This window comes from Osmerus eperlanus, chromosome 5 (assembly GCF_963692335.1).
Source record: "Osmerus eperlanus chromosome 5, fOsmEpe2.1, whole genome shotgun sequence".
NCBI classification, from domain to species: domain Eukaryota; kingdom Metazoa; phylum Chordata; class Actinopteri; order Osmeriformes; family Osmeridae; genus Osmerus; species Osmerus eperlanus.
The window spans coordinates 9,851,566-9,879,069 of record NC_085022.1 but is presented as its reverse complement, the minus strand read 5'-3'; the positions used below and the strand labels follow the sequence as shown (position 1 = coordinate 9,879,069).

At 40.7% G+C, this 27,504-nt stretch overlaps 3 protein-coding genes across 5 annotated transcripts in view; 1 reads left to right on the top strand and 2 right to left on the bottom strand.

The window, feature by feature from the left end:
* The window catches only part of idh3a (isocitrate dehydrogenase (NAD(+)) 3 catalytic subunit alpha), a 44,378-nt gene extending 33,650 nt beyond the window's left edge, over positions 1 to 10,728 (bottom strand). Inside the window, exons 1-3 of the mRNA XM_062461558.1 lie at positions 10,159 to 10,728; positions 2,517 to 2,579; positions 1,159 to 1,237 (exon numbers count right to left, since the gene is read on the bottom strand). Of these exons, the coding sequence (XP_062317542.1) occupies positions 1,159 to 1,237; positions 2,517 to 2,579; positions 10,159 to 10,263 (247 nt within the window). The 5' untranslated portion in view covers positions 10,264 to 10,728. The remainder of the gene's footprint in view (positions 1 to 1,158; positions 1,238 to 2,516; positions 2,580 to 10,158) is intronic.
* dnaja (DnaJ heat shock protein family (Hsp40) member A) overlaps positions 1 to 27,504 on the bottom strand; it is a 106,663-nt gene that overhangs the window by 36,583 nt on the left and 42,576 nt on the right. The gene's annotated exons all lie outside the window — the stretch shown is intronic.
* Positions 16,450 to 26,183, top strand: lrrc61 (leucine rich repeat containing 61). 3 transcript variants are annotated; one of them, XM_062461538.1, is made up of 10 exons: positions 16,450 to 16,673; positions 16,863 to 16,908; positions 17,622 to 17,717; positions 17,798 to 17,944; positions 18,085 to 18,145; positions 20,015 to 20,100; positions 24,383 to 24,448; positions 24,553 to 24,621; positions 25,279 to 25,398; positions 25,524 to 26,183. In XM_062461538.1, exons 1-10 carry the CDS (start codon positions 16,632 to 16,634, stop codon positions 25,628 to 25,630), a joined length of 840 nt encoding a protein of 279 aa, XP_062317522.1. In that variant the 5' UTR covers positions 16,450 to 16,631; the 3' UTR covers positions 25,631 to 26,183. The 3 variants fall into 3 exon arrangements, with proteins under 3 accessions (XP_062317522.1, XP_062317523.1, XP_062317524.1); XM_062461539.1 differs by having other exon boundaries at positions 16,459 to 16,558; XM_062461540.1 differs by having other exon boundaries at positions 16,464 to 16,595.

The following is a 27,504-nucleotide window of genomic DNA, read 5'->3' as shown; positions in this document are numbered from 1 at the left end:
GAGGTAACTTCAGTACTTCCTCGACCTTTTTGATGAACAATTTGCCGAGATGCAAAATGATTCACTAATTAAAAACACAGAGGAAAAAAGCTAGAGCTAGCTACTTTTCGAGTTCGGTTTTCAGTCACTTCAGACTCGCCAAGCTCGCACGTGTGTCAAGTAGGGTGACCACCTGTCCCGCTTTGCGCTGTATCGCACAGCATTTTCGATATGGGACGTGCGGGACAAGGGGTGAAAATGCTGTGCGACACAACGCAAAGCGGGACAGGTGGTCACCCTAGTGTCAAGGGACAGGATGAGTCTGAGAATTTGGAGCACGCACGCTATGGAGCAATTCAATTGAATTCAATCATATATTGACATATCAAGGTGAAATTGCGAATGGTACTTCAGAATGATGTCATCTTGAAGGCACAAAGGTTTGAAAAACCATCAGTCAAAATTATATTTGATTTATTAACACAAAGATATTGTGGCAATGTGGACATTTACATAAATACATTTCTTTCAGCCATTTTGTATTGCATTCCTTATTAAATTTGACCCTATAGAAAGACATGTGTTCTACAAATCTGTAACAATTTTCAAGTCGATTGGATCTTTAGTTCATGAGGAGAAGGGTTTTGAAGGTTGTACCAAATTTGGACAGTACAGCAAAATCTATCATGGCGGACCTTATGGGTTCTTGAGGATTTTTTGTTCCCCATGAGAAATAAGGTATGTATACCAATTTTCAGGCATTTTGGAATAATGGGGCGCTGGGGAAATCACGTAGACTTTGGGCGTGGCTTATAGCGCCACCTAAGGGCGTACATGGGCCATTAGCGGTCTGGGAGTAGTGAGTGACCTGTTTTATCATTGGGCCAAATTTGAAAAAATCGGGTCAAGGACTTTTTGACCTATTGAGCCATTTAACGGAGAAATATAATAATAATAGGAATACTAACAAAAACAAGAGGTTCCCTCCTACCGGAGGAACAAGACCATCAATTTTGAAAGTGCAAATAGTCCAAACTGCCCACTGGTAGCTAACATTGGTTAGTAAAACACCTCTGTCTGTTTATACAACACTTCTGGGCTTTTACAGAGTCTTAATAGGAGACACAGAGTTCAAAGAGGACAAGGGAATCTAATCTGCAAGTCAATAGTTTACTTCACCTGCATCAAAAATCTTCATAACAGCCGTGGATATCTCTCGACCAATTCCATCTCCCGGGATTAAAGTAACAGTCTGCATCTGTGAGGATAAATAGGAAAACAGAAGATCCAAGACATGACATGTTTTATATAGCCTAATGAAAACAACCTTTTTAGAAGGATACCAAAAATATCAATAGTATTGTGAAATCATACCACAACTATATACACCCCACAAGTACATAAGTGTTTGCATTGGTGTTCCTCGATTTTTATATACTAGTGCATAGTGCCGTGATAAAATTGGTGGCACACACACACATATTCCTGGAATTATAGATAGTGCAGTGCTTGTGATGCAGCTGGTGATTACATTTCTTCCCAGTGATTTTGGCATCTATACTTCTCAGATCACAATTGAAATTCTCTGTCATCTCTGAAGTACTTGTTCAACCTCCAAATCTATTCTACTCAAATTGCCAATGCTGTGGTAGCCTACATTCATGCAAATGATTATGTAGCCTTAATTTGTCTTCCGTTTCCTACGTTATATATTGCTTATGTTATGTTGATCAAAATGTACTATATTGGTTCTCTGTTAAAATGTCTTACCAGCACAAACATCTAAACATGTAGTTCATAACAGAAGTCATTACACGCACAATGGTTGACCCAGTTGTCATAATTGTAGGCCTAATTCACCATACAGCTCTTGTAATTTTGCAATGTGCTGGAAGTTTCGACATCAGTAAACACATTAATTAATGTAACAATTCACTGATATATATATGAAAGTATATCCACTTTATATTGTCATTCTGTTTGCTAGCCAGCCCCTTTGAAAGCAGCTGAATATCGGTTGTAAAAGCAAATTTCCCTATTTTGCTAATAGGGAATTTAATATTCCTTGCTTAGTTTCATTTCATTGCAAATTATTCGCATTAGTTCAAACGCGGTAGCCTACAGCGCTCCGTTGGATCATAAAAAGGACACCAGCAAAAAATTAACTTTGCAGAGTGCCCGGTTCTGGAGTAAATATTTTCCTAGGAAACTCGCTGCAGACCAGAGGGCCAATCAGAGTGAAGGGGCTGTGACGCATAGAGCAAGCCAAGCTGTAGCAATTATTTTTTCATTATTTCATGTGGAAACGCTTATCCAAACAACGTCAATCCCGGCTAGGTACTCCGTTGGATTATAAAGAGAACGTATGCGGAATATGAACTTTCTGGTTGAAGTGTCCGGTTCTTTAGTTGAGCGTGGGAAACTAATCCCATTCTAATTTGTACACATACACACAGAGATTGCTGTCATTATTAGAGAGATGAACTACTGTGTGTGAACCAAACATGGGTTTCAACCTAAAACTGTATGTCACTTACCCCCCTGGTGATGGTCCCGGGTTGGGGGATCTGGGTCTTCATAGCCCCAAACACCCGGGATACCTAGACAAAGAGAAACAATATTTGTAATTAAATAGTAATAAAAATTTATGCAAAGTTTCATCTGTATCCGTCTTGAAATGTTTTCTTCCAGTAGATTATGTACAATATCGATCAATACTGAGTAGTTTCACTCAAAGGTTAGTTTATTTGAGAAAAAACCCTGACAGTCATCAGGGGTGCAGAAGCTAACATATGCAATTAAATGGACTGCATTTATATAGCTCTTTCTACCTTAGCGGCACTCAATTACAACCTGGGATGCATTAGGGATGTCACGAGAACCAATACTACCGACACCTTCCGGTTCTAAAATGACATAACACAGACGATGCCCATTTTGTGAAGCACCGTAGGCACCGTTAGCAACGATGCCAGTGTTCGCCTCTTCCGGAACTGATGGGGCCGCATACGCTTCAGTGTTCCAGTACTTGTTGCACTATGAGCATTAATTGCACTTTATTATGTTGTTTTATGCTATATTGCACGTTTGATGTCTTGTTATGACATTTTGATACTTTTCAAGTATTTTAGACGTGTGAGTTCTAGATATTTCCGACGGTCCCCACAGCGCAATTTATTTATCGGAAACAGTAGCTAGCTAGCTTTCGTTAGCTTCCTGGCTAAATTAGCTAGCGTAATACTCGTAGCAATGCTACTACCATGCTAGCGTGTTATGGGCAACAACGACTTATCCTGTAAGAAATCAAGTAAGAAAGGACATAAGTACTCGTTCATTCAACTTTCGACCTGTAATCCATGTTGAACATGCAAAAACTACAATCAAATCTGAGATTTCTCAACGACAATCAGGTGAAAGAGACTAATTTAGCCGTTTAGCTCCATAGACTCCCATTCATTTTGCACTCGACCGCGATCACTCCCAGTGGAACTCTGGTGGAACTGCAACAAAATTCGGTACAATGGGGCTTAATAGGGAGTGGACAGGCTCTCCGTAAACGGGCTCTGGTAAATGTAAGACTAAAATGTTAATGTTCTGTTAGTTCTTAGATGCAGTCAGCCATCGATGTACATCCTGTATGGTAGACTACAAGAAGAGATCACCTTGTGACTCGGTGTTGTAAACTTAAATATCCCAAACTAACATGAATTAATTCAGTACCTCCAAATCTTGCCACTCTATTTATTTGAATTGAATAATTGTATGCTGATCAACACGATGAATGTCCATTCCAGATGTACCACTACAACACTAGGCCAAGCCAAAAACACATGCTAAGCCGTGTCTAATACTAGGTAAATAACTCCCTAGCTAAACTAGTAACCAGTCAAATATCAATGATAACCTTACTTCCTGAGGCTTGATTTTATTCTTGTCACTGATCCATAAACCATATTTTCCCAGTAGGTTTAGTATCTGCAAAGGTTATAATAGGAATAATAGCTATGCAAACATTTAGACTAGTTTATATAAGGGTCGCAAACTAACATTCGTTTTTCAACGATATAGCTCTAGCCTAGCTATAGCTACTGAAGCTAAAACATACTGATTATTATAACAGGCTATAGCTAGCTAGCGCTAAGTACACAACACAGACGTGATGAATCAGGCCAGTGTCCAGACATAACTAAGCAGGCAATGCTGTTTGACAGTTGCTAGCTAGCAAGCATAGTTTGGGTGACAAGCTAATTCGTTGATGTAACGCTGCGTTCACACTGCAGCGGAGCGGGCGGCGCGGGGCGTCGGCTTCCAATTCATTTTCAATGAAACCAGGCGTTGACGCTCGCGTAGGGCATTGTGGGAAGGCGAGCGGAGCGGAGCGTTGCAAGTTGGATTTTCTCAACTTTATGTAAATGAGGAGCGTGAAAAAGCTAGCGTTGGCCAATCGGATTGGTTTCTTGTTTCTTGTAACGTGTTCGTCATGGTAAACATTTCTAGGTTTGACAATTTCAAGATGGAGGAGAAACTTTTCGTATGTGTCTGCACACCCAGTTCTGTTCAGAACAAAGTTACTAATGTGACGAGCCTGAATTTAAAGAATACATTAAACTAATAATGCATGGTGCATGGTTGCCGATGTCGTCATTGTTCCTAGTGTGTTTTTATAGCCTACTTTTAAATTTAGTCTCGTCACATTACGTGACTGTTCTGTGCCACTGCTAGCTCGCTAGCCCAGCCTACAAACGACTGGTTGAGTGACCGGTGGCGTAACATGTATTCTACTGTAATCTTGCACTAGTAAAATCTTGCACTTACATAAATGTTGTGTAAAAGTGGTATTTTGATCGATATTGTGAGTACATGAACCCAAATCTGCACGCTTGGCCATGACTACAACAGTGACCTTAGAGAACTACAACTCTGTATTAACTTGTCTAACACGCCCCCGAGCGTGGTGTACTGTGGGAAGGCAAGCGATGCAGAGCGTTAAAAAACTCTGCAGTGTGAACGCAGCGTAATGGTTGTATTGGCATTGGCAGGAAAGTGAGATTAATCGTTAAAGTAGTAGGTTACTGTGATAGTTACCTAGTGTACACACAAGCTATGGAAAGAGTTTCCTGCTAGTAGTATCGCAACATCGCCGGTTACTGAAGGGCATGGTACTGACAGGCCGCGCGCACGATGCAGATTCCCTCCGCCACAAATTGATTTCAGCAAATTGACAATGTAATTAAACCTATCAGAGTTCAAATGGCATAGAACATGTATTTGATACAACATCCAGTTTACATCTTAAATCTACTTCTCGGCGCTTACCGTTAACCTCCAAGCTTTTCCAGCCATCCTCACCTCAGCAACAACAGTCAGACAGTAGCAGAGGAGGAGCTGCTGCACTGTGTCAAATTCAGATGCTACAGTAGAAATGACTGCACCTTCCAATGAAGATAACCGTTTTATATTATGGAACGCCAACTGTGCCAAAACGTCTGAATTCTCGTTCGTGTACAGACGTTACATTTGAACGTGTACAGACGTCAACTTTTGACGTCTGTACACGAAACGAATGTTCTGCTACAGGTAGTCACAGGTATTTTCGTGACGTTAGTAACGTCAGTGACTGTGGCTAGCAAATTAGCCACGTTAGCTTCACTTTTCACGACAAAAACGCAATTTCTACTTAAACCATGCAACTGAACGTAAATAAAAATACAACCAACGCCATCGCTACCAATACGAAACTATTGACACCTAGGTTGTCTATGTAGTCCAAATATTGACTGATCCTTAGGGGGGCGAAAATAAACAATAAACTAGAAAAGGCTGTTCCTGCGAAACAGCAGTGATAGCTGACCATGCTAAAAAAGCTGAAAATAGTGAACATTTAGTAGAAAGTTATAAGCTGAAGCTTCAAAGCGCCCGAAAGGTATTTTTGAAAGGGGCTGGAGCTGGACGAAAGCATAAAACTACAGAAAAGAGAAGAAAAATGCAAAAAGATAAATAATTCAGAAGAATTTGAAAATTTAGTAGAAAGTCATTTGCTCAGGTTTCAAAAGGTCTGAAATGTATTTTAGAGAGGACCTGGAGCTAACTCTGATTAAAATGCTGCTGCAAAAAAAGCTGAACTATTGTGGATAGTAAATAAGATCATGCTACATCTAACCAGCGGATCATCTTGCAAGTGTGTCAAAGTGGTATTTTACAGACTGTATTAACACCGTAGGCGTGAATAATGCATGCATCGTGATTGTCGTCCATCTGTAGCCGAAGCAAAGCTAGAGAGAGGATGCAATGGGAGACTTTCTACAGTAAGACATATCTACTTCTCCAAATTGAAAACGGAGACCATCTTTTGATTAAAGACAAGTTCCTTAACCTATGTTGTCAATATCGCCAATAAAAAGTAAATACTCTTCAGTTACGAAGCATTTGTTTGTAGCTAGGTAACGAATATTATGTCTGGAAAAACGTAACGTCACTGTGTCCAATCCCGACCGCTGTAAACTACTTTTGGACACTCAGTTTCCGGTCTTTTTGCCAGCATTTTCTTTTGCTATCGCCAGCAAAGTGTAAGTATTATTATTTTAGGCATACCAAACAATCTACGTGTAAAATTTCATGAACATATATGGACGTTTACATGTCTAAATAATATAGGAAAGTTACTTTGGCCGAAAGACCACTCGGCGACACTCGGGCGACGCTTGTATTTAAAATCTGTCTGCTGTTCTACATTGCCCACACAATTATATATATATATATATATATATATATATATATATATCAACTCTAACATGGCCTGTATCTTGTATCGAAAGTGCTCGAAAATTAGCTCGTCTAATGTATGGTGGACTGAGAAAACATATTTGTTAGTCAAAGCAGAGCGAGCGGATGTCGTGGGAGAATTCCTACTGTGTTAGATTTACTGCTTCAAATTGAAAACGGAGAAGATATTTAGAGTAAAGACAAGTTACTTAACATCTGTGTTCAATATCGTCAATTAAAAGTAAAAACTTTCCAGTTACGAAGCGTTTGTTCGTAGGATTAACGCCAGCTGCAGCGAACACTTACGAAAGACCCCGGTTTGGCTGTTCGTGACGGTCAGCTATGACAGTCTTGAGCCTCGATTTTTGCAGATTTCTGTGAAACTTGCAAAAATAAAAACGATCTAGCTAGATTATGTACACTTTAAGCTCAATCTACATACCTTGTTTGGCCAATTTGGTCGATTGTGGAAAAAAAGTCTAACCGTTTTTAGTTATGGAGAGCCATCGCGCTAGCTCGATTATAAGAGAGAATAACAGAAATGTAACTAGAAGTCAGAAATACAACTCTACCGGCAGTTTCAAAAACGTGTACCCAATTCTGCTTTCATGGTAAGTGTCTGTTTGGTTGCCACGGTGATGGCGCAGCTGTGATCGCTAACGAGCTGGGCAGAGAATAACAGAAATGTACCTAGCATCCACACCTCAAACAAGTTAACCTAGACGCAAAACTATACGTCAAATCCAAAAAATAAGGATATTTTCCGAGACCCAAGACTCTGCCGAAACCAGAGATGTCCTTTATATGTCTATGTGGTCAGAAATACGACTCTATCGGCAGTTTCAAAATCTTGTTCCTTCGGCTTTCTCTGACGAATTTTACCCACCTCACCATTGAAGTTAGTGAGAAAATTTGAAAGGCTGCTCTCGCTTCAAGGCTCATAGCTGAAAATCTGTAAATGTGAGCTCTTTAGTAGTTACATTGGCTGAAAGAGGACACTTTTTCCTACATTTTAAGGTATAACTTGTTTCTGTAAGTTAAACTATATGAACGTTAGAGGAATTTGTTTGACAATTTAGTTGAATATCAGAACTGCTGGCTGCTCATTCATAAAAATCAAGAAGGAGCAAGTTTTCATGTAGTATTTTAAACTGTCATAATTCAAAATTGGCTGAATATTTGAAAAAGCTGAATCATTTGGGAATAGCTGAATGTCTTGTGAACATTTTAAAGGTTGAATGGTGTCTCTAGCTGAAAGTATGCTGAAGTAGTTAAGTTTGAAAGAGGAGGAAACCTTTTTAATGATTTGAAATGATTTACCATTACTTTTAAAGGAGACATGAGATGCTGTTTTGGATGCCACAAGTTTCCTGGGGTGGTTGCTGGGTAAACGTTTGTGGGAGATACTTCCGGTGGAGTACTTCCGGTGGAGGCTAATCACATCGCTGCTGTTGCTAGCAAATAACTTATATTTCTTCTATACTCTTTGTTGCTAGTTAATATTATGTCTTTAAAAAGCTCGGGAACAACGTGTGCCGTTCGAGGGTGTACTTACAACCGGACAAAACTCAACACTTGGTTGAAATCGGAGTGTTTTGACCACAAGCCAAAGAATAAAAAATAGTGTTTGTGCCCGAAATGGTACAGCTTCCATCCACTGCCTAGTGACGACGACGAGGCTAAAAGAAATTGGCTGAAACACCTAAACTTAAAACATCCTCCGAAATACTGTTATGTCTGTTCGTTTCATTTTGTGGACAAAGCGCCAACTGAAGAAAACCCTTACCCAACGCTTTATATGGGTTATGAGAAGCCTCCTGAGAAGAAACGCAGAAGAGTCATCAGGATGATCGTTGACAGTCAAGTCGTAACAACAACAGGTAGGCTTAACGGCTAAATTTGGTATTGACGCAAGATTTTTTCATGCAACATTACGTTAGCATACAGTATACTCACGGTATTAAAGGCATCCTTGATTTTCTGCGCTTAAACATGTCTGATGTTATACTTACACAAGGGACACAGGGATTAAAAACATTGACTAGATCTATGCTGTACACCAATTCATGCTGTACATCAATGTAATGCCCTCGTCCAATTATCTCCATCTATGATATGTCTCCATCTTATTATTACATGCAGACCAAGCTGATGTGATGGTGTTCGAGCAACCTCAGACCTTCAAGGATGCCCAAACACAGTGGATGGATCCAGCTGTGGAGGACCATACCTACTCTAAAGGACCCATCATTAACATGCCCATCACACCTGCCCCTGAGATCTCACTGTCCATTGCAGAGGTTACACTGAAAGGTGATAAAGACTGTCTGCTTTACACAGGGATTCCTCTACTAGTGTTCAACACTCTTGTCTCCTGTCTACAAGGTTTTGCGCCCCAGTCATCAACAATACCAGTTCAAAACCAAGTTTTGTTGACACTTATGAAGCTCAGACAGAACTTTGTTCTGGCTGACTTAGCGAGGCGCTTTAAAATATCAGTCAGTCAGGTCAGTAAAATAGTTACGCATTGGATAGATGTCCTTGCTGAGCATACCAAGGACCTCATTCCATGGCTGCCCCGTGACACAATGAAATCAACAATGCCACAGGTTTTTCAGCAACATTTCCCTGATGTAACTTGTATCATTGACTGCACAGAGTATTCTGCAAAAAGCCAAAAACTTAGACTCACGCTCAGAGTCTTACAGCCATTACTATGCAAGTAACACTGTGAAGTACCTTGTTGCCATTGCCCCATCAGGGATGGTGATGTTTATTTCACCATTTATCTTACACAACATCTTGTATATTTCTGAATATATTTATTTATTCCTGTTTTTGAATTGTAAAATATACTACAAATGTATTTGAACCATTGTTTGCATTGTTTATGAATTTATGTATTCCTGTTTTTGAATTGTAAAATATACTGCAAATGTATTTGAACCATTGTTTGCATTGTTTATGAATTTATGTATTCCTGTTTTTGAATTGTAAAATATACTACAAATGTATTTGAACCATTGTTTGCATCTCACAGAGTGAGACTTACATTGCCAACTGATATGTGGGTTAATTACACAACAGTTCGAGGTACTTGGGGCAGAGATGTAGTTTCTTTCCTCCAAAATCATCAGCCAACCTGGGAAGCATATGTAGAAAATACAATTTTTCCAGTTGCTCTACTTGTTTGTCAGTGTAATCTTTGTCGAATGGAATGTCCAATTCTAAATGTTCCTTTGGTGTCCAGACAACCAGTTTGAAGCTATGTAGACCTAGGCACATCATAGCCACTTTTGTCTGAAAGAATAAAACATACCGTACATTTAATTGGCACCAAATTATGAATATTAGCTCTAATTATCTCTTGTAATAATGCAGCTAGTATATCTTGCCCTTGAAAACAATCCAGCTTACCTGAAGGTAGTATCCAGCTCTTCCATTTGGACAAATGAGGTACTTTCCATCCTCCAAGATTTTGATGTCACCGTTTGGCCGGGTGAGAAGTTCTTCAAGAGACATCTGACTCTTGAAGGGGCACTTGATCTCGAGAAGTTTTGTCCCATCAAGGATCCCATCTGGACTGGCTGCCAACCAGGGGTGGTCAGGATGAACCACAAGGCCTCTGTTGTGCACATCATGCCCTCTGCTCTAAAGGAGTGTGATGACCCTCACTTCATTTTCAGAGCCATATTTTGTGGCTGCGTTCCCAGTGAAGGTGGGGTACACGTGCTCATTGAGAAATCTTTGGGGCTCTGTGGTGTGTCGTTTGGGGACTTGTTTCACTGTGCTTGCAGTTAGACACAGTCTCCTAGCATCATGCCACACCTGTGACCTACTCTGGGTCTTTGTTTCTATTTCCAATGTAGATATTTGATTGGGGGATAAAGCAATGTAGGATTGGTCTGAACACTGAACACTTCCTACATGTCAGACATGTACTATGATCAGTGTGATTCTCAATTCTGAATTTAGGCTTGGCTCAGTGTTGTTCTCTACATCTGCTCTGTAAGCAAGCTGGATAAGACTATTAGTTTGGAGCTGATAGAGTGGGGCCATTACTGAGGAGTTGATGTGTGTTTTGAAATCCTCATGGTTTCTGAAGAGTCGGGGAGATGGTGTGGAATTGATTTGTTCTCGCCTTGATGGGTGGGGATATGTGTCCTGGGGTCTGTGGCGCCTAAACTTAATATGCTTTGCCTTTACCAGACCTACATTCTTCTTTGCACCACTATTACATTCCCTTTGCACATCAGTACATGCTGTCCCTGTCTCACCTTGCCTGACTGCATTCTCAACCTACAAGAAGGAATGGTTTCATATTTTGTAATCACATGCTAAACCGACTTCTATGCTTTAAGTAGACTCTCCGGCGTTTACAAACCTGACACTTTTACACACACATCAAGACCATGTTACTCTCGTTAGCACTATCATTACTAACCTTCCACAGTAATGCTGCTGCATGACTACAGGAGCGTCCTAGCCCTGCAATACACGAACAGCCTGCTGTCTGTATCACTCCTGTCTTTGATACCAATACCCAGGCCTTATGATGGGTTGTTTTAAGACTCTGACTTGGCTCTATTTCAGCTTTCAAGTAGACTAGGTCTTCTGTGATCTCTTTTAGCCACACTCGCCCGACTTTCTCGCTGTGCAAATACTGGTAAGCTTCAGAGCTTTTTAAGTTCATCATTGCCTGACCATCGCAAGACATAGACTCAACAAAGTACGCAAAAATGGAAGGAAACAGGAAGTTAAGCCCACAATTCGCGCAAAGCACTATGGGGCGGTGGAAACTTGTGGATAGGCTTCTTAGTGGTCCCCTAATACTGTATCATAAGTCTCTTTCCCGAAATTCAGCCTTGGTGCAGAATTACAGCCACTACTAGCAGTCCCACAAGGAGCTTTCCTCAGAAAACGCGCTGTTTTGGTGTCTGTAGCTTTAAATGCTAATGAGGAGCGGAGGGGCAGCACCATGCGCTAATGTTTACAATGGATGTATCGCAATGGCTGTAGCCCCGTTGCTGTAAGATGCCTCGAATTTTCCCATTCTCATCTGATAACCCTGGTTTGCAGAGGTACACACTCAGTCATTTCAATGTGGGGAAAGGCGGATATCGCGCGCGCCATAACACCAACAGCAGAACGGTTATCCAAATAACAAAGTGTACAACACTCACGTTACAGCATGTGTATTCACACACATACTTGATGCTATCTACCTTTCCATCAGCGACAGTAACTCAGCTGTTAGCTGCAGAGCTAATGTTACAGCCACATTCTAAGGGTAGCAAGCTAGGTAACCATATACAGTAAAGCTACAAAATGATATAGCGTTAGTTAACTTACTTGTCCGAGGTTAGTAGATGGACGAAGGAGAGTTAGTACTGATCCAGAATTTAATTTCAGCAAGGCCAGTTTTGTATTAGCTCAAGTTGAGGAAACAGTCGTGGCTGAAGTGTTTGGTGCAGACATTTACATTTAGTCATTTAGCAGACGCTCTTATCCAGAGCGACTTACAGTAAGTACAGGGACATACCCCCCGAGGCAAGTAGGGTGAAGTGCCTTGCCCAAGGACACAACGTCATTTTTGCATGGCCGGGAATCGAACTGGCAACCTTCTGATTACTAGCCCGCTTCCCTAACCGCTCAGCCACCTGACTCCCATACAAAACAAATGTATTGTACAATTTCCAGAGAAAATAAAATTAAGATACTGGGTCTTCAGAGGCTCGGATGAAGGAACTGTAAAAAGATTTTTGTTTTCCTTTGTACATCCAAACTGAGCAAATGTAATGCTTTGTTCGTCTGCAAGCCATGATGACACTACAAAAACATCTAGCTTACACAACTGTAGGAAGTCAAACGGCGACAGAACATGTTCGGCACTCCCCTTACTTAAATCAAAAGTCTATCTAACTACTAACCTTAACTTCATTGCCACAGCAATGAAGTTGCTGTTACATTTAGTTACATTTAGTCATTTAGCAGACGCTCTTATCCAGAGCGACTTACAGTAAGTACAGGGACATTCCCCCGAGGCAAGTAGGGTGAAGTGCCTTGCCCAAGGACACAACGTCAGTTGGCATGACCGGGAATCGAACTGGCAACCTTCGGATTACCAGCCCGATTCCCTCACCGCTCAGCCACCTGACTCCCATATAGATAAATAAATGTCAATCTTATTTACGTTTTTGGGGGCATATTTTCAGTTAGCAGATGGTACTGTTTGAATCGCGATTCCATCTTCTACTGCCGGTAACGTCGTAGAATAATCTTCAAAGGGGGTTCTTTATTCATGAATGAATGCAATATGAGTAGGCTAAATGCCTTAAAATATCACGAGAAGGGAAAAACTTAAAAGGACGTTTAAGTCATAGAGATTAGGTCAATTTTTACACAGGTCTGCCAAATTTATTCGTTTGGATTCAACGATGAGGCTGCCTCTTGCAGGGGAAATGAGAAGACATCTATTTCATTCTACACTTCACTCGTATTTTCAGTTGTAAATGAGCAGCAAAAAAAATATTTTAAATCTATGTAATCTTTATAAATAATAAGTATGCATTTTTATATAAAATATACAGAAATATCAGTTGTAAAAATGTAATCCAAAAACGGACACCTGTGCAACCGACGCAAGCAAGCACACCCTACAATTTCCCCAGAAATTGTACCCTCTCTAGTTTCTGTATGTTATTGTTCTGTCCCTAACGTATATTTGATGAAACCTGCGATGACCTTTATTTAAAACTGCATCAGCATTTTATGTTGACATTTGTTAGCAAATATTAGCTAACGTTAGAGAAATTTATGGTTGCAGACTTTGATGGTTTCTTATTGTGATTTTACTTTTTGAAGGTACACGTCAGCGTTTAAAAAAAAAAGAACACACCGCAGGTGACAAAATGCACGGTGTGCTGTACTGACCATCATTGTCCCCCAACCGTCGTGGTTGTGCCTAACCTTAACCTCGAACTCTGCTCTTACTTGACTCTGCTTGCTGACCTTAACCTCTCTCTTCTGCTACGACTCCTGGCCTTAAACTAATCCTAACCTCAACCGTCGTTGTGACGCCTAAACTCAACCGGGCCTCGCAGGCTGCAGCCGTAGAATGGATTTTTTGTTTGTAGTCTAGCTAATAAATAAAAAATCCCATACACCAAAGCAGTGGCGAAAATCTGCTATCAACTTTGGGGGGGACAATTATATGACACTTTCTCAAGAGCAATTTCTGAGGGGGACACCAAAATGACTGCTGTAACACAGCCTACATTGTAATATGTTAAATGTATATTGAGGAACCATAATTAATATTCCTGGATCATTTATAGTTAGTAACTGAAGGGTTGTCTCAACTTGTTCAAATGTAGTTATAGTAGTGTTTCTTATCAGTCAAGTATGAATGCAGATGTACAGTATTTACAACCAGCAATACCAAGAAAGGCCAGTATGTACTGTACACTGTATGGGTGCAGTTTATGTAATTACAATGGGCATGGTGCAGTCTCATCTAAAATAATCTCAATTGAACCATCATAAAGTCGGGGGAAATCGCAAAACCATTTCTCTTGAAATGTCAACACTTTGTTGGCAAGAGTCTGCGGTTCTATAAATTGTGGGTGTGGCTGATATGGTTCTGTGCCACCACTGAGGTGACTAGACAGTGCTGTGCCACTGTCTCCTATACTGGCAAAAAGGTTGATCCCCGGTTCTGCCATGGCTGTGACACTATCATCTGAAGTCTCTCCCTGGCTCTTTCCCTTTCACCACCCTCACTGACTCACAGTCTGTCTCCTAGAAAAGAAATAAGATGTTTGCCATCCTCCTAACTACCAGTACCCAATACTACACAATTCATCACAACAACAATACCATTGCCTCAAATTAATCTCGGTTCAGTCACAAGTAGAGAGTGGGGGTATCCATGGCATTGTCCAATTATGTCCCTATTTTACAAGTCTAAAGAAGAGAACCCGTCATGTTTCCAAACAAGAGACTCAGCAAACTTATTTTAGCACATTTCACATCATTTTTATGAACATTTTATCAACTGGTCTTTGAAATTAGGCCACTAGGGTTCTTTCTTTGCGTTTTGGTGTCCTGAAATGCTCTGATGTCCGTCTTTCTTTTTTCTGCAATTTTTCTACCATGCTGGCCGCACACACAATGTACAGGTTATTTACAGTAGGAGATGGGCTTTTATCATTTATTACCATTCTTCTAGAATAGGCTTCGATCTACCAGGTAGCTAGACAGTCAGTTAGGAAAGGTGAAACGGATTGCATTGACAGCTGGATTGACAGCTGTATGAGTTCACCCTTTACACAACGCAAACTGCAACCTTTTGTCATTTTAATATAATTCATGTTTTGGTTTTATATTTGACTGGCTTCCCAGAATAGCTGAATATGCAGCTAGCGAGCCCCAATACCGTTTGTGTGGTATTTGCCATCATCTTTGTTATAGCCAGTTTACTCCAGATCGGCACACAGGTGCTTCAAAGTCCCTAGAGACGATTTAGCTTTTGCAACGAGACCATTTAAGATAATTATGACAATGGTAGAATATAGTATAGTTCTGTTCAGTATCGCTAAGCATGGCAAATGGATTTAGAAGAACTACAATATCCGTGCTGATCTTGGATTAAATTGACGATAGCAAAGTTTCCATCTTTTGACGACGCCAAATGGAATAGTGCTAGCTAATGTTTTCTCTATCGGTTTGTTTGCTAGCTATGCAAATGCAGCTAGTTTAGTGTGTGTGAACCCTGCCAACATAGTGAAATCGCTATGGTGCGATTAACTGGATTAATTTCACGTTAGCCACGTGCATTTCAAATGGTAGACACTCAAGTCACCTTGTCAGATATTACAACTACTTACTGGACATCAGCCACCAACGACACAAACAGATACCGTCCGATTTTCACACACGCACCTGCATCACTGCTGAGGGCTGGGGCTGTGGATCAAACCATTGTGGGACGTAGGGCGGGGTTCGAAATCTTTTTAAACTTCAAAAAGCGCCATTGTGTCCATAATCAGCAAAGCGCTTTCATTGCATATTATCAATGTTGTTGAAATTACATAGTTATGTTTACAGTGATTTATTGGGGGGGGCAAATCATATTTTTCCCAGGATTGGGGGGGGGGGGGTCGTGTCCGGTCGTGTCCCCCCCGGAAATCCCGGGGGGGACACCCCCCCCGGGATTTCCGCCCATGCACCAAAGTAGGAAGGAGAAATAGCGGACCAGACGCGAGGAAGGAGAAATAGCGGACCAGACGCGAGCTTTTATTTTGAAAAGTAGAAGCATGAGACGGGAGGGCATGAGACGGGAGGGCATGAGACGGGAGGGCATGAGACGGGAGGGCATGAGACGGGAGGGCATGAGACGGGAGGGCATGAGACGGGAGGCTGAGACGCTGCCGGCTGCAGCCATACCCTCTTGATTCATTCTGCAGTCGCTCGTTAGTGCCCTCATATGGAACTAGAGTGGAACTGCAACCAGTTCAGAACCCGGACATTTCCCGAGAGTGGCAGTTCTCCCCATATTAGACATTCTCTGATAAAACTGTATTTTACGTAAAAGTACTCCTCTACAGTAACATCAAAGTATTTAAGTGCTCTAGGAACATCTCGAGGCAACCATGTTCTGGTGCTGAAAAAAAGGTTTTGATGTCTGTGTCCATAGTAACGGATAACGATACGATGACGACAGCTTCCGTGGTGTGCACACCTGATATGACTACAGCTAATCTAACACAGCAAGCTAGCAATTTAGTTCTCCTTTTGGGCGAAACACATTGTAGACGTACGGATTTTACAACTATAATAATAGCTATAATAGAGTATGTTGGTTTGATCAATAGTCCACTTCTTAAATTATGCTTAAATGTTCGCTGTTAACAAACCAGTATGCTACTACTGTAAGTGCTAGCTTAGCTTGCTAACCCCCACCTGCGTGCTGGTCTTTCTCCATTCAGGCTCTCAGCATCACTCTCTCAGCCTGTCCTATGGCCTATTCTCAGAGACAGATTGCAGTTTCACGCTTCATTCCCAAAGAAACCAGGTGTCAGTCATTTTCATTGCATTAACGCTCGGTTGTTAAATTACAGTACCCGTTTTGCTTGAGGATGGACTCTAAACGAGAGAAAGACCAAGGTAAGTTATAGCTTGTTGCTAACAACTGCATAAGTACTGTACGAACAAGGTTGTTGCTTAACTATTGTTAGCTGCTTTGCTAACAGCTACTACCGATGAGCTTTACGTAGAAATATATTTTTACTCCACCACTGCAATTACATTAACTTGACAGGGCTAAAGTTCCGTTAAAAAATCAAATGTGACAGGGTTCGTATCAAAACGTTTACCAGCCAGTCAAACAAAATAATTAATCGCCACGGCTCCTAATCAGCTCGATAAATCGCTTGCTAGTCGCTGCCCAGACTGTAGCCGCACCTGTTGATGAATGTCACTAACTGTATTCTACAGTAATTTGAAGTTTGTCTAAATCGACAGCTTTCATACAAAGAAAATAAAACACGTTAACCGTCAACTCGGGTGCATACAACAATATTAAATGTAGGTACCTCACAGCGCTTTTAAGAACGGGGCACAGTCACACAGAGCAAATTTATTTTATCTTCTCACCACATAGCTGAGAGTCCTCTGGAATTGTTTACAATTATTTGTGCAGTCTACGATTCAAAGACATGGCTGTCAACTTTTTCCTCCTCGATCCTTAGTAAGAAGAAGAGACAAGATCCTAATCCCATTGATGCAATAATGACTCATGGCTCTGGAAGCTGGATAGTATAAGAATACACAGGTACATTTGTGCTTTGCTCCAACGTGGTCTTCTCTCATTCCTTCAGATACAGACTTCACTAAGATAACTGCTGTGCTGCTTAAGTCTCGGACGGGAGAATTTGATTTAGAGTCCATCCTGTTTCTGAAGCTCAGAGGTCTTGGTAAGATGCAGTGATTATAAAAGCTTTCGAGTTTGCATTTATTTTTTCCACCCTGTAAAATAAATGTGTTTATTACACAGGAATATGTGATCTTGGATGTATTGGAGAATGTACTAATTTGGAGAGACTGGACCTTTCTGGCAATAACATCACAAAGCTGGTTCCTCTCTCATCCCTTCGACTTCTTATTGTACTCAATGTCTCTGCCAACAGAATTTCTAATTTGGGTGAGAATTCCAATCCATTGGGGAATGTATTTATTTTTCTGGATAAAACAAAAATGCATATCTATGTATAATTATATAACCTTTTATTTAGTTAGTGAGGTGCTAACAAAATACATAAAGCTATGCCTAACTCATTTCAGAAGCCATCTCCAACTGTGACAGTTTACAGAGCCTAAATGTGGCTGGAAATCTAATATCTAGGTAATGGGATCCGTGTCAGTCCTGTTGCACTTCTCTGTCAGGTATATCTAGTGTTGTCATGGTACCAAAATTGCAGTAGTCGGTACAAATACCAGTGAAATTTCATGGTACTCAATACCAAAGCAAAAATAAATAAATAATAGGTTACTGAACAACTCTCATTTGTTGACAGTAACGGTCACCTACAATATCTAAGGCTGTAGCCTACTTATGACAACAGAACATTAATACAATCACAATGCATGTAGGCCTAAATGCAAAACATTTGTGTAGACTGAGTATAGACATTAAGCGAACTCAGCAGATGACTTAGAGATAATTTGTAGAGCTCAAATATATAAATCTTGACTTGAACATAATGTTTAATAAGTAGAAAGAGTGGATTCAACACGCTTCATTGGGCTCTTTAAATTATGGTCGCGCTACAAGCACAAAATGTATATATACATTATATATATCCTACATCCCAACATCCAAAACACAAATTTCCGCAAACTATGTAATTAGGGTGACCAGACGTCCGGATTTCCAGCCCTTTGTCCGGACCGCTGTTGCGTGTACTCCTTTTCGCGGTTTTGTCCTTTTTGACTCTTCCTGCCCACCGTCGCAATTTACCACTCGCGTAGGCTTTCAGATGCCAAAAAGAAAGACCTCCTTCAAACCTAGCCACTAAGAGCAGCAAAGATCAATATCGTGCCTTCTGTAATCTCTGTCGCATTAGGTGCGTTCGACATGACTGCGGCTGCATGAAACGACCAGCGAGAGTAGCCGCTTGCAGTCGGGAAGGAGTTAAAAACGGCTTAGTGTAGTCGGACATTCCAGCTTCTCGTGGTTTGGCCGATCAAGCGTTGTTTGCTTACTTTACTTTATTTATAATTAAACTTAGTCTTTCCGTTAGTGAAGAGGCGGACTAAAGCCCTTTCTTCAACCAATTTTTTATTCAATTAAACAGTTTGGTCTGGATTTGAGCATTGGCGAAACTGATGGTGTCAGAATAATTACAATACACACGTAAAAGTTTTTGTGTGCGAGTCTGGCCAATCATGAACTAGCTGTGTCGTCATTAGAACCCGTGCAGTTGCTCTTGAGAAAATGCGCTCGGCTACACAGCCGGCAGTTCTCGAATCGATCTCACGGTACCTTGATGGCTACGTCACAGTGACCTAGCCTCGGCACCGTCTCAAGTCGGACAAAAAGTCTAACCAGAATTCACTGTTTCAAGTCAGCCGCCTGCAGCCGGCTGCGGCGCTGCAAGAAGTCAGTCCATGTCGAATGCACCTATTGATATAGACGTGAGTAGTAGGGGGAAAGGGGCTTTAGAGCTTCATGCCTGCGCTAGGCAACGGCACAAGGATAATGCTAGTTCTGCCGGGCACTATTCGTTAACATAATTTTTTGCTCCGAACACAACAACAGCGGATGATGAAACAACCGCTGCTGAGCTGACCAAATTATATATTTTAATTTCTATTACAATTGAAATAGTTTGGGGAATGGTCAAATTACAAATGTTGACTTACTATAATGACTTATGTTATTGTCTTAATTTCATCCTAATGCCCCTTGCTACTTTTTGCCTTACCTATTGTCAAAAATCTAGCGGCAAATCTAGCGACTTTTACCAACTTTTCATAAAGCCACTAGCGACTTCTGGTAATATTTGTTTGGGCAACACTGTGCTTGTCAGCGTCCGACTCTGCAACCCAGTACTTCATAAATTCTGGTATCGTACAGTTTTTTTTTTGAGTAATGAATTACTTGAGTACAAGAGTACTGTTAATTGTGACAACACTAGGTTTATCAATATGACAAGTCATACATTTGTTTCAGTATTTGTTTCTATTTTTGATATGTGCTTTTTACCCACAGTATTGAGAACCTCCACTGCCTTCAGTCTTTAAGAAAGCTGGAAAACATACGACTGAAAGATAACACTTACAATTTCTCGAACCCAGGTGATTACCTAAATCTTTCATTTTATTTGACTAGTGCACGGTGCCAGTGATGCAGTTGGTGATTAAGATGTTAGTGGAACACAAATACAGATTATTTGAACTATAGATAGTGCACAGTGCCCTTGATATTTGTCTGCTGTTTCCTACATTATCAATTGCTTATGTTTTGTTGTTCTTTTTTTTACATTTTTTTTTTACATTGGTTCTCTGTTAAATTGTCTTGCCACCACAAACATCTAGACATTTAGTTCATAACAGAAGTCATTACATGGTAATGGTTGAGCCAGTTGTCATAATTGTAGGTATAATTCACCATACAGTGCTTGCATGTACAGTTCTGCCGAACATGGAGGCTAAAAGTGGTAGGAATTAGGGCTGCAACAATGAATCAATAAAATTTGATTAAGAGTTGGCAACAAATTTCATTATCGATTCGTTGTGTCGCGTGACTATTATGCCACTCAATACATCGCAGAGACGTTTTTGAGTTATTTTTCAAACGTTGAGTTGTGCGCAGAGCAGAGCAACAAAAAAAAGTAAGAGCAGAGCTGGATTGGAGGAAAGACCATCGGAGAGACCCGTTACGTTGTTCTGAAACACATGCCGGAGGCAGAGAAATCATTACGACCTAAGTCATCCCAGGTGTGGGTGCATTTCACACTTAACTAGAGAGAGGGTACCATTTCTGGGGAAATTGTGGGGTGTGCGCCTGTATTTTAGTACGCCCTGCGACTGGTTAGCTGCTGCGATTCCCACACAACAGAAGTGTAGTAGCTAGCTCTACAATTTACCGGGGCTAGGTCTGAATCTAGGAGCAAAATGGAGCACAGCTGCCAGCTGTAGGTATATGCAGGTAGCAACGGTAATGCTAAATAAGTATTTAGCTGGTCTGCTCCATGACGCCAAACTTTCCTAGACTTTTAGCTACGATACTACATTTCATTTAGTCATTTAGCACAGTGGTTCCCAACCCTGTTCCTCAGGGCCCACTGTCCTGCATGTTTTAGATGTTTCCCTGCTCCAACACACCTGATTCAAATGACTGGGTCGTTATCCAGCTCTGCAGAAGCCTGCTTATGACCATTCATTTGAATCAGGTGTGTTGGAGCAGGGAAACATTTAAAACATGCAGGACAGGGGTGCCCTTAGGACCAGGGTTGGGAACCACTGATTTAGCAGTCGCTCTTATCCAGAGCGACTTACAGTAAAAGTACAGGGACATTCCCTCGAGGCAAGTAGGGTGAAGTGCCTTGCCCAAGGACACGTCATTTTGCACGGCCGGGAATCGAACTGGCAACCTTCAGATTACGAGCCTGATTCCCTAACCGCTCAGCCACCTGATACTAATGCTGAGAGCTCGCTGATATAGCTGCCTGTCGTACTAGAATGGCGTATCTATGCGTCGTTGCTAACGTGTGCTGACGTTGTGACGTTACGCTAACACTGAGGTCCCTCCTGCCACACAAGGCACTTTTTCACTTAATTTCAGCCTAAACCAGGGGTCCCCAAACTACGGCCCGCAACGCATTTGGACCAGCCCTCTGAACAATTTTTTTATCAGAGATTTTTTTAAATTAAACTTGAACACTTATAATATTTGCATACGTAAGTTAATGTTTTTATTTCAATAATAATACTGGTAGTTACTCCGGCCCATGTAATTTTCTGTTACAGACTGACCCAGGCCCCACACTAAAGAAAGGAAAATTATCTGGCCCTCGCAGTAAAAAGTTTGGAGACCCCTGGCCTAAACCGTGCAATGAAACCTAAATCCCTAAAACCTAAAGCAACGCAATCGGGACCAAGACGAACATTTTGACACCGACGTTGTCTATGTAGTCCAAATATTGAGGGACCTTAGGAGTGGGAAAATAATTATAATAAATATATATATATGAGAGAACAATAATTGGGCTCAAGCCTTCGGCGAGCACAACCTTTTTTTTGATTCATCTTCAAAGAATCGACAGATTAATCGATTAAAATAATAGTTTGTTGCAGCCCTAGTAGGAATAGTGCCCATGTCCATGATGCAGCTGGTGATTTATAATGTCATAGTTGATTTGGTGTTAAGAGGTTGTGCACATTTGCAATGTGCAGGCAGTTTTAACATCAGTAAACAAATTTTACTTGTAACATTAACTGATCTACTGAAAGTACTCCACTTTATATTCTAGTTTTGTTAGCTAGCCAGCATTTTATCCATAGAGAAACCCCTTGGAAAGCAGCTGATTCAATGTTGTGCCAGCAGTCAGCATTAACCTGGCCATATCAGTTGTAAAAGTGTAACAAAACAATGTCCCTATTTTCCTTACTACAAACTCCGGTGCATTATGCGCTTATTTTCATTTAATTGCGAATGCCTTGTTAATCGCATTAGTTCATTAATGAAACAATATTCACTTAAGTTATCATAGTCTCTAATACTGTCACGCCCATACCAGGTTCCCCAGTCATTCCACTACAGAGCTCACACTCTCCCGAGTACTAATCACCGTGACTGTTCCTCATCAGCAAGCTCCACCAGTACTTCAGAACTGAGTGGGAAACTCGCTGCCTTCAATCCCATTCAAAAAAATACATGCATACAGTTAGGTCCATCATGATGTGCTTTAAGTGCAGACTTTCAGCTTTAATTTCAGGGTATTTACATCCAAATCAGGTGAACGGTGTAGGAATTACAACACATTTTATATGTGTCCCCCCCTTTTTAAGGGACCAAAAATAATTGGACAAACTAACATAATCATAAATCTAATTGTCACTTTTAATACTTGGTTGCAAATCCTTTGCAGTCAATGACAGCCTGAAGTCTGGAACCCATAGACATCACCAGACGCTGGGTTTCGTCCCTGGTGATGCTCTGCCAGGCCTCTACTGCAACTGTCTTCAGTTCCTGCTTGTTCTTGGGGCATTTTCCCTTCAGTTTTGTCTTTAGCAAGTGAAATGCATGCTCAATTGGATTTAGGTCAGGTGATTGACTTGGCCATTGCAGAACATTCCACTTCTTTGCCTTAAAAAACTCTTTGGTTGCTTTCGCAGTATGCTTCGGGTCATTGTCCATCTGCACCGTGAAGCGCCGTCCTATGAGTTCTGAAGCATTTGGCTGAAAATGAGCAGATAATATTGCCAGAAACACTTCAGAATTCATCCTACAGCTTTTGTCAGCAGTCACATCATCGATAAATACAAGGGAACCAGTTCCATTGGCAGCCATACATGCCCACGCCATAACACTACCTCCACCATGCTTCACTGATGAGGTGGTATGCTTTGGATCATGAGCAGTTCCTTCCCTTCTCCATACTCTTCTCTTCCCATCATTCTGGTACAAGTTGATCTTGGTCTCATCTGTCCATAGGATGTTGTTCCAGAACTGTACAGGCTCTTTTAGATGTTTTTTGGCAAACTCTAATCTGGTCTTCCTGTTTTTTAGACTCACCAATGGTTTACATCTTGTGGTGAACCCTCTGTATTTACTCTGGTGAAGTCTTCTCTTAATTTTTGACTTTGACACAGATACGCCTACCTCCTGGAGAGTGTTCTTGATCTGGCCAACTGTTGTGAAGGGGTTTTTCTTCACCAGGGAAAGAATTCTTCTGTCATCCACCACAGTTGTTTTCCGTGGTCTTCCGGGTCTTTTGGTGTTGCTGAGCTCACCAGTGCGTTCTTTCTTTTTAAGAATGTACCAAACAGTTGATTTGGCCACACCTAATGTTTTTGCTATCTCTGATAGGTTTGTTTTGATTTTTCAGCCTAACGATGGCTTGCTTCACTGATGGTGACAGCTCTTTGGACTTCATATTGAGAGTTGACAGCAACAGATTCCAAACACAAATACCATACTTGAAATGAACTCTAGACCTTTTATCTGCTCCTTGTCAATGACATAACGAACTCCCATGAGGGAATAACATACACCTGGCCATGGAACAGCTGAGCAGCCAATTGTCCAATTACTTTTGGTCCCTTAAAAAGGGGGGGGGCACATATCAAATGTGTTGTAATTCCTACACCGTTCACCTGATTTGGATGTAAATACCCTGAAATTAAAGCTGAAAGTCTGCACTTAAAGCACATCTTGATTGTTTCATTTCAAATACATTGTGGTGGTATACAGAGCCAAAATAATGAAAAATGTGTCAATGTCCAAATATTTATGGACCTAACTGTACATACACACACACACACAGATTTCTCTGGCATTATTAGAGAGATAAATATGATTAATTTAAAGACTGTTGACCGGTAAGATAAATTGTGATTTTGTATTATTTTTTAGTTTGCAAAAACACATCATATAGAAGCACTCTCCTGGAGATGTTCCCAAACATCAAAGTACTGGATGGTGAGATTAAAATGAATAGTTTATGGTGCATGTTTATTGCATGCAACATATGCATAACCTTCCTATCAGACGATATATTGATGTGATTTTATTTGTTATTTCAGGTGAAAGAGTGGTTGGACGTGGGAGTGATTTGTATCAGTTATGTAAAGACATTGATGATACAATCAAAGGTAAATCTAGTGAGCCTACCAATACTGACAAATGTATACTGGCGTGCACAGTGCCCATGATAGTCAGTGATTAAGATGTCAGTCAAATACAGATTACTTGAACTATAGTGTATAGTGCCTGTGATAAAATTGGTGGCACACAGATTCCTGGAATTATAGATGCGGCAATATGCAGGGCTGCCTGCATTTGCAATATGCAGGCCGTTTTGACATCCGTGAACACATTAGTTTATGTAACTCCGGAGCATTAAGCGCTTAGTTTCATTTAATTGTGAATGCCTTTGTTAATCGCATTAGTAACAAACAAAAATTCACTGAAGTTATCATACAGCCTCCTAGTGGACGCGCTGGTGAAGCGCATGGTGCGACCTGAACATGGTTCAAAAAGATCTGGCGCAAATTATTTTTGGGAAATGTCAAAATGCTTATCCAAACAACGTAAATCGCGGCACTACACTCCATTGGAATTTGAGTGCCCGGTTCTTGCAGATAATTGTGAGAAACTCGCTGCCCTAACAACCCATTCTAAACCTGCACAGGCAGACAAATATACATACACACACAAATTCCTGGCATTATTAGACAGATGTTGAACTATGGTGTGTTCTTTAATATAGTAGAACATTGTTTGACATCTTATTTACACCCAATGCCCAGCTGGATTATTCAAGAATGGACAACTACCAGAACTACCTGAGCAATGGGTGGAGGATGGCTTCTGGGAAATAAAAAGATCAAACAATGCAATTATTGAAGAAGCCTACAAACAGTTTAATGGTAAGAAGTCAAGCTTTCCTTACATATTTGTGAGACTTATTACACAACCTTTTTGATAGGGCTTAAGTATAACTTGGGAAACTTAATTTCAATTCTGACTATTGTGTAATGTGTACTTTTTACAGATGTTCTCCACGAATGCAGACTCCTGAACAACAGAGCTGCACATATCATCTCGCAAACTGAGAGATCTCTAAGCCTCAAGAACCAGCCAAAGCAGTATGCTGTGTAAAATTGGCTATTTGGCCAAATGAGAGGATTTTATGTTTGTCGTAGTTAATTTTTAAAATGTATTCCAAGATTTTGTCACTTTTCTGACATGAAAATGTCATTGCTTAATGTAACTTTTTTGTGTTTGTGTTTATATCCAAATGCTTGATCCAGCACCAGTACCAGCATCCTCACATGCTAAGTGTTCAAGCATTATGAGTCTATTGGTGTGAAAAGGTGTTTTCATGAACACCAAAACAGACTTTTTACATTTGTGCTGCTGATAGCTATGCTGCTTTTATATGATTGGGTTTTTGGTTTAGCATTTTTACATTCCTTTTCAGGTCTCTCAAGCTTTCCTTGTAACAACGCTTGAATTTTCTAGGACTTTTTTGTCCCATGTTTTATGCTTGCACTAGAAGAGCTACTACTTTGCTTTGATATATTCTAACCAGAATTGTGGTTGCTCAATGATAGTCCAGTGGATATCAATAAGCCTAAACTTAAATTGATTTGAAAAAGAAAGCTATAATAGCATTTGATACTTTGACCCATTAAAGGTAACCTGCAATTGATTATCGAGTCCTTTTTCTAAGTATGCCCTCTGTAGTTGTTAGTTGTGAGCTATTTATTATAATTCAGTTGACACTGCCCACTTCCAGATGTCAGTCTTGAAAAATTTTACTAAACTTCCTTAGGACATTACTACTATGGTATTTCTTAACCATACAACCCGAAATTAAAGTTACTTAACCCTTGTGCTACCGTCGGGTCACATGAGCCTAAAGCTTACAAATGTTGACGCTCCCTGGATATAGGAACATGGATCCTGTTTAACCAGCATCGATGCTATTCAATTGGTCACGTTACGCCAAGGTACCGACCACTAGGCCCAGACATTTATTTAAAGGGGTCATTGACTGCGTTTTTTGGGTATTTCACACTGTTCCTTAAGGTCTCCGAATAGGGTATGTAACATTGGTTGGGCTGAAAATGGCCCAGGTGCTGTTCTATGCCCCCTGATGCTTCCTGTGAAAACGCTAGGTTTTCTCCTTTTATGGTATGCTCATGACTATATAGATGAGCTGCGCACTGATTGGTTGGTTTACAACGAGTGAAGCTGCGGAGCAAAGACGCAACACGGCCAACAGCACTCACTGAAACAAGAAGGTGGAGACTTGAAATAAAAACCTACAAATAAATCTATTGTGTCTAGACAACGCTGTTTAACAGATTGACTAGATATCATTTGAAAATATAGCTGCAAGCAGCAATGAGGTGGCCAAACCGGTAAAGCAGGTAAAATGAACAAAAAACATTTTAGACATCCTCAGAACAGGGTTCTGAGTAAATGCAGCTTTGAATCCATCAAAGATTTGCTGAGATATGACCCAACTTCCTGTTTGCCGGCCTTGCCGCAGATTTTGATTGGCTGTACCGATCAAACCGTTTCGAAAATATAAAATAATTTTGATAGTTTGTGTGCTAGACAGAAAACCAGTGACATGGCAGGCTCTTTGGCTACGTTGCCCTTGCCAGGACACCAAGTTATCCTAGTGAATTATTCTCAGTGCTGGAAATTACTGTGTTCAGTTACTGTGTAAAAATATAAGCAGTTTTTCAACTGGCAAGCGGTTTGTCCCAAGTTTAAACAGCTGTAATTCAGTCCTATTTTAACATGTCAAGGTGATTGTGGTCTGAAGATAATCTGTGCCAAATTTGGTGAATATTGGATACATTTTGTTGGAGGAATAGGGAAAAAACGTTTTATAAAACGTGAAATTGGCGGCTGCATCAATTCAGCTGGTATCACAAGTTAACATGTGTCAGACACGGGATCGCCCCTTAGCGGTTAGATGACACAACCTTTTGTGGACCTCTTTGGAACAGGGTTCC

Coding starts and splice junctions, on each gene's coding strand:
- lrrc61 (XM_062461538.1), top strand. CDS start 16,632: ATGCTTAAATGTTCGCTGTTAACAAACCAGTATGCTACTACT. Junction 17,718..17,797: donor TCTGAAGCTCAGAGGTCTTG/GTAAGATGCAGT, acceptor TTTATTACACAG/GAATATGTGATCTTGGATGT. Junction 20,101..24,382: donor TTACAATTTCTCGAACCCAG/GTGATTACCTAA, acceptor ATTATTTTTTAG/TTTGCAAAAACACATCATAT.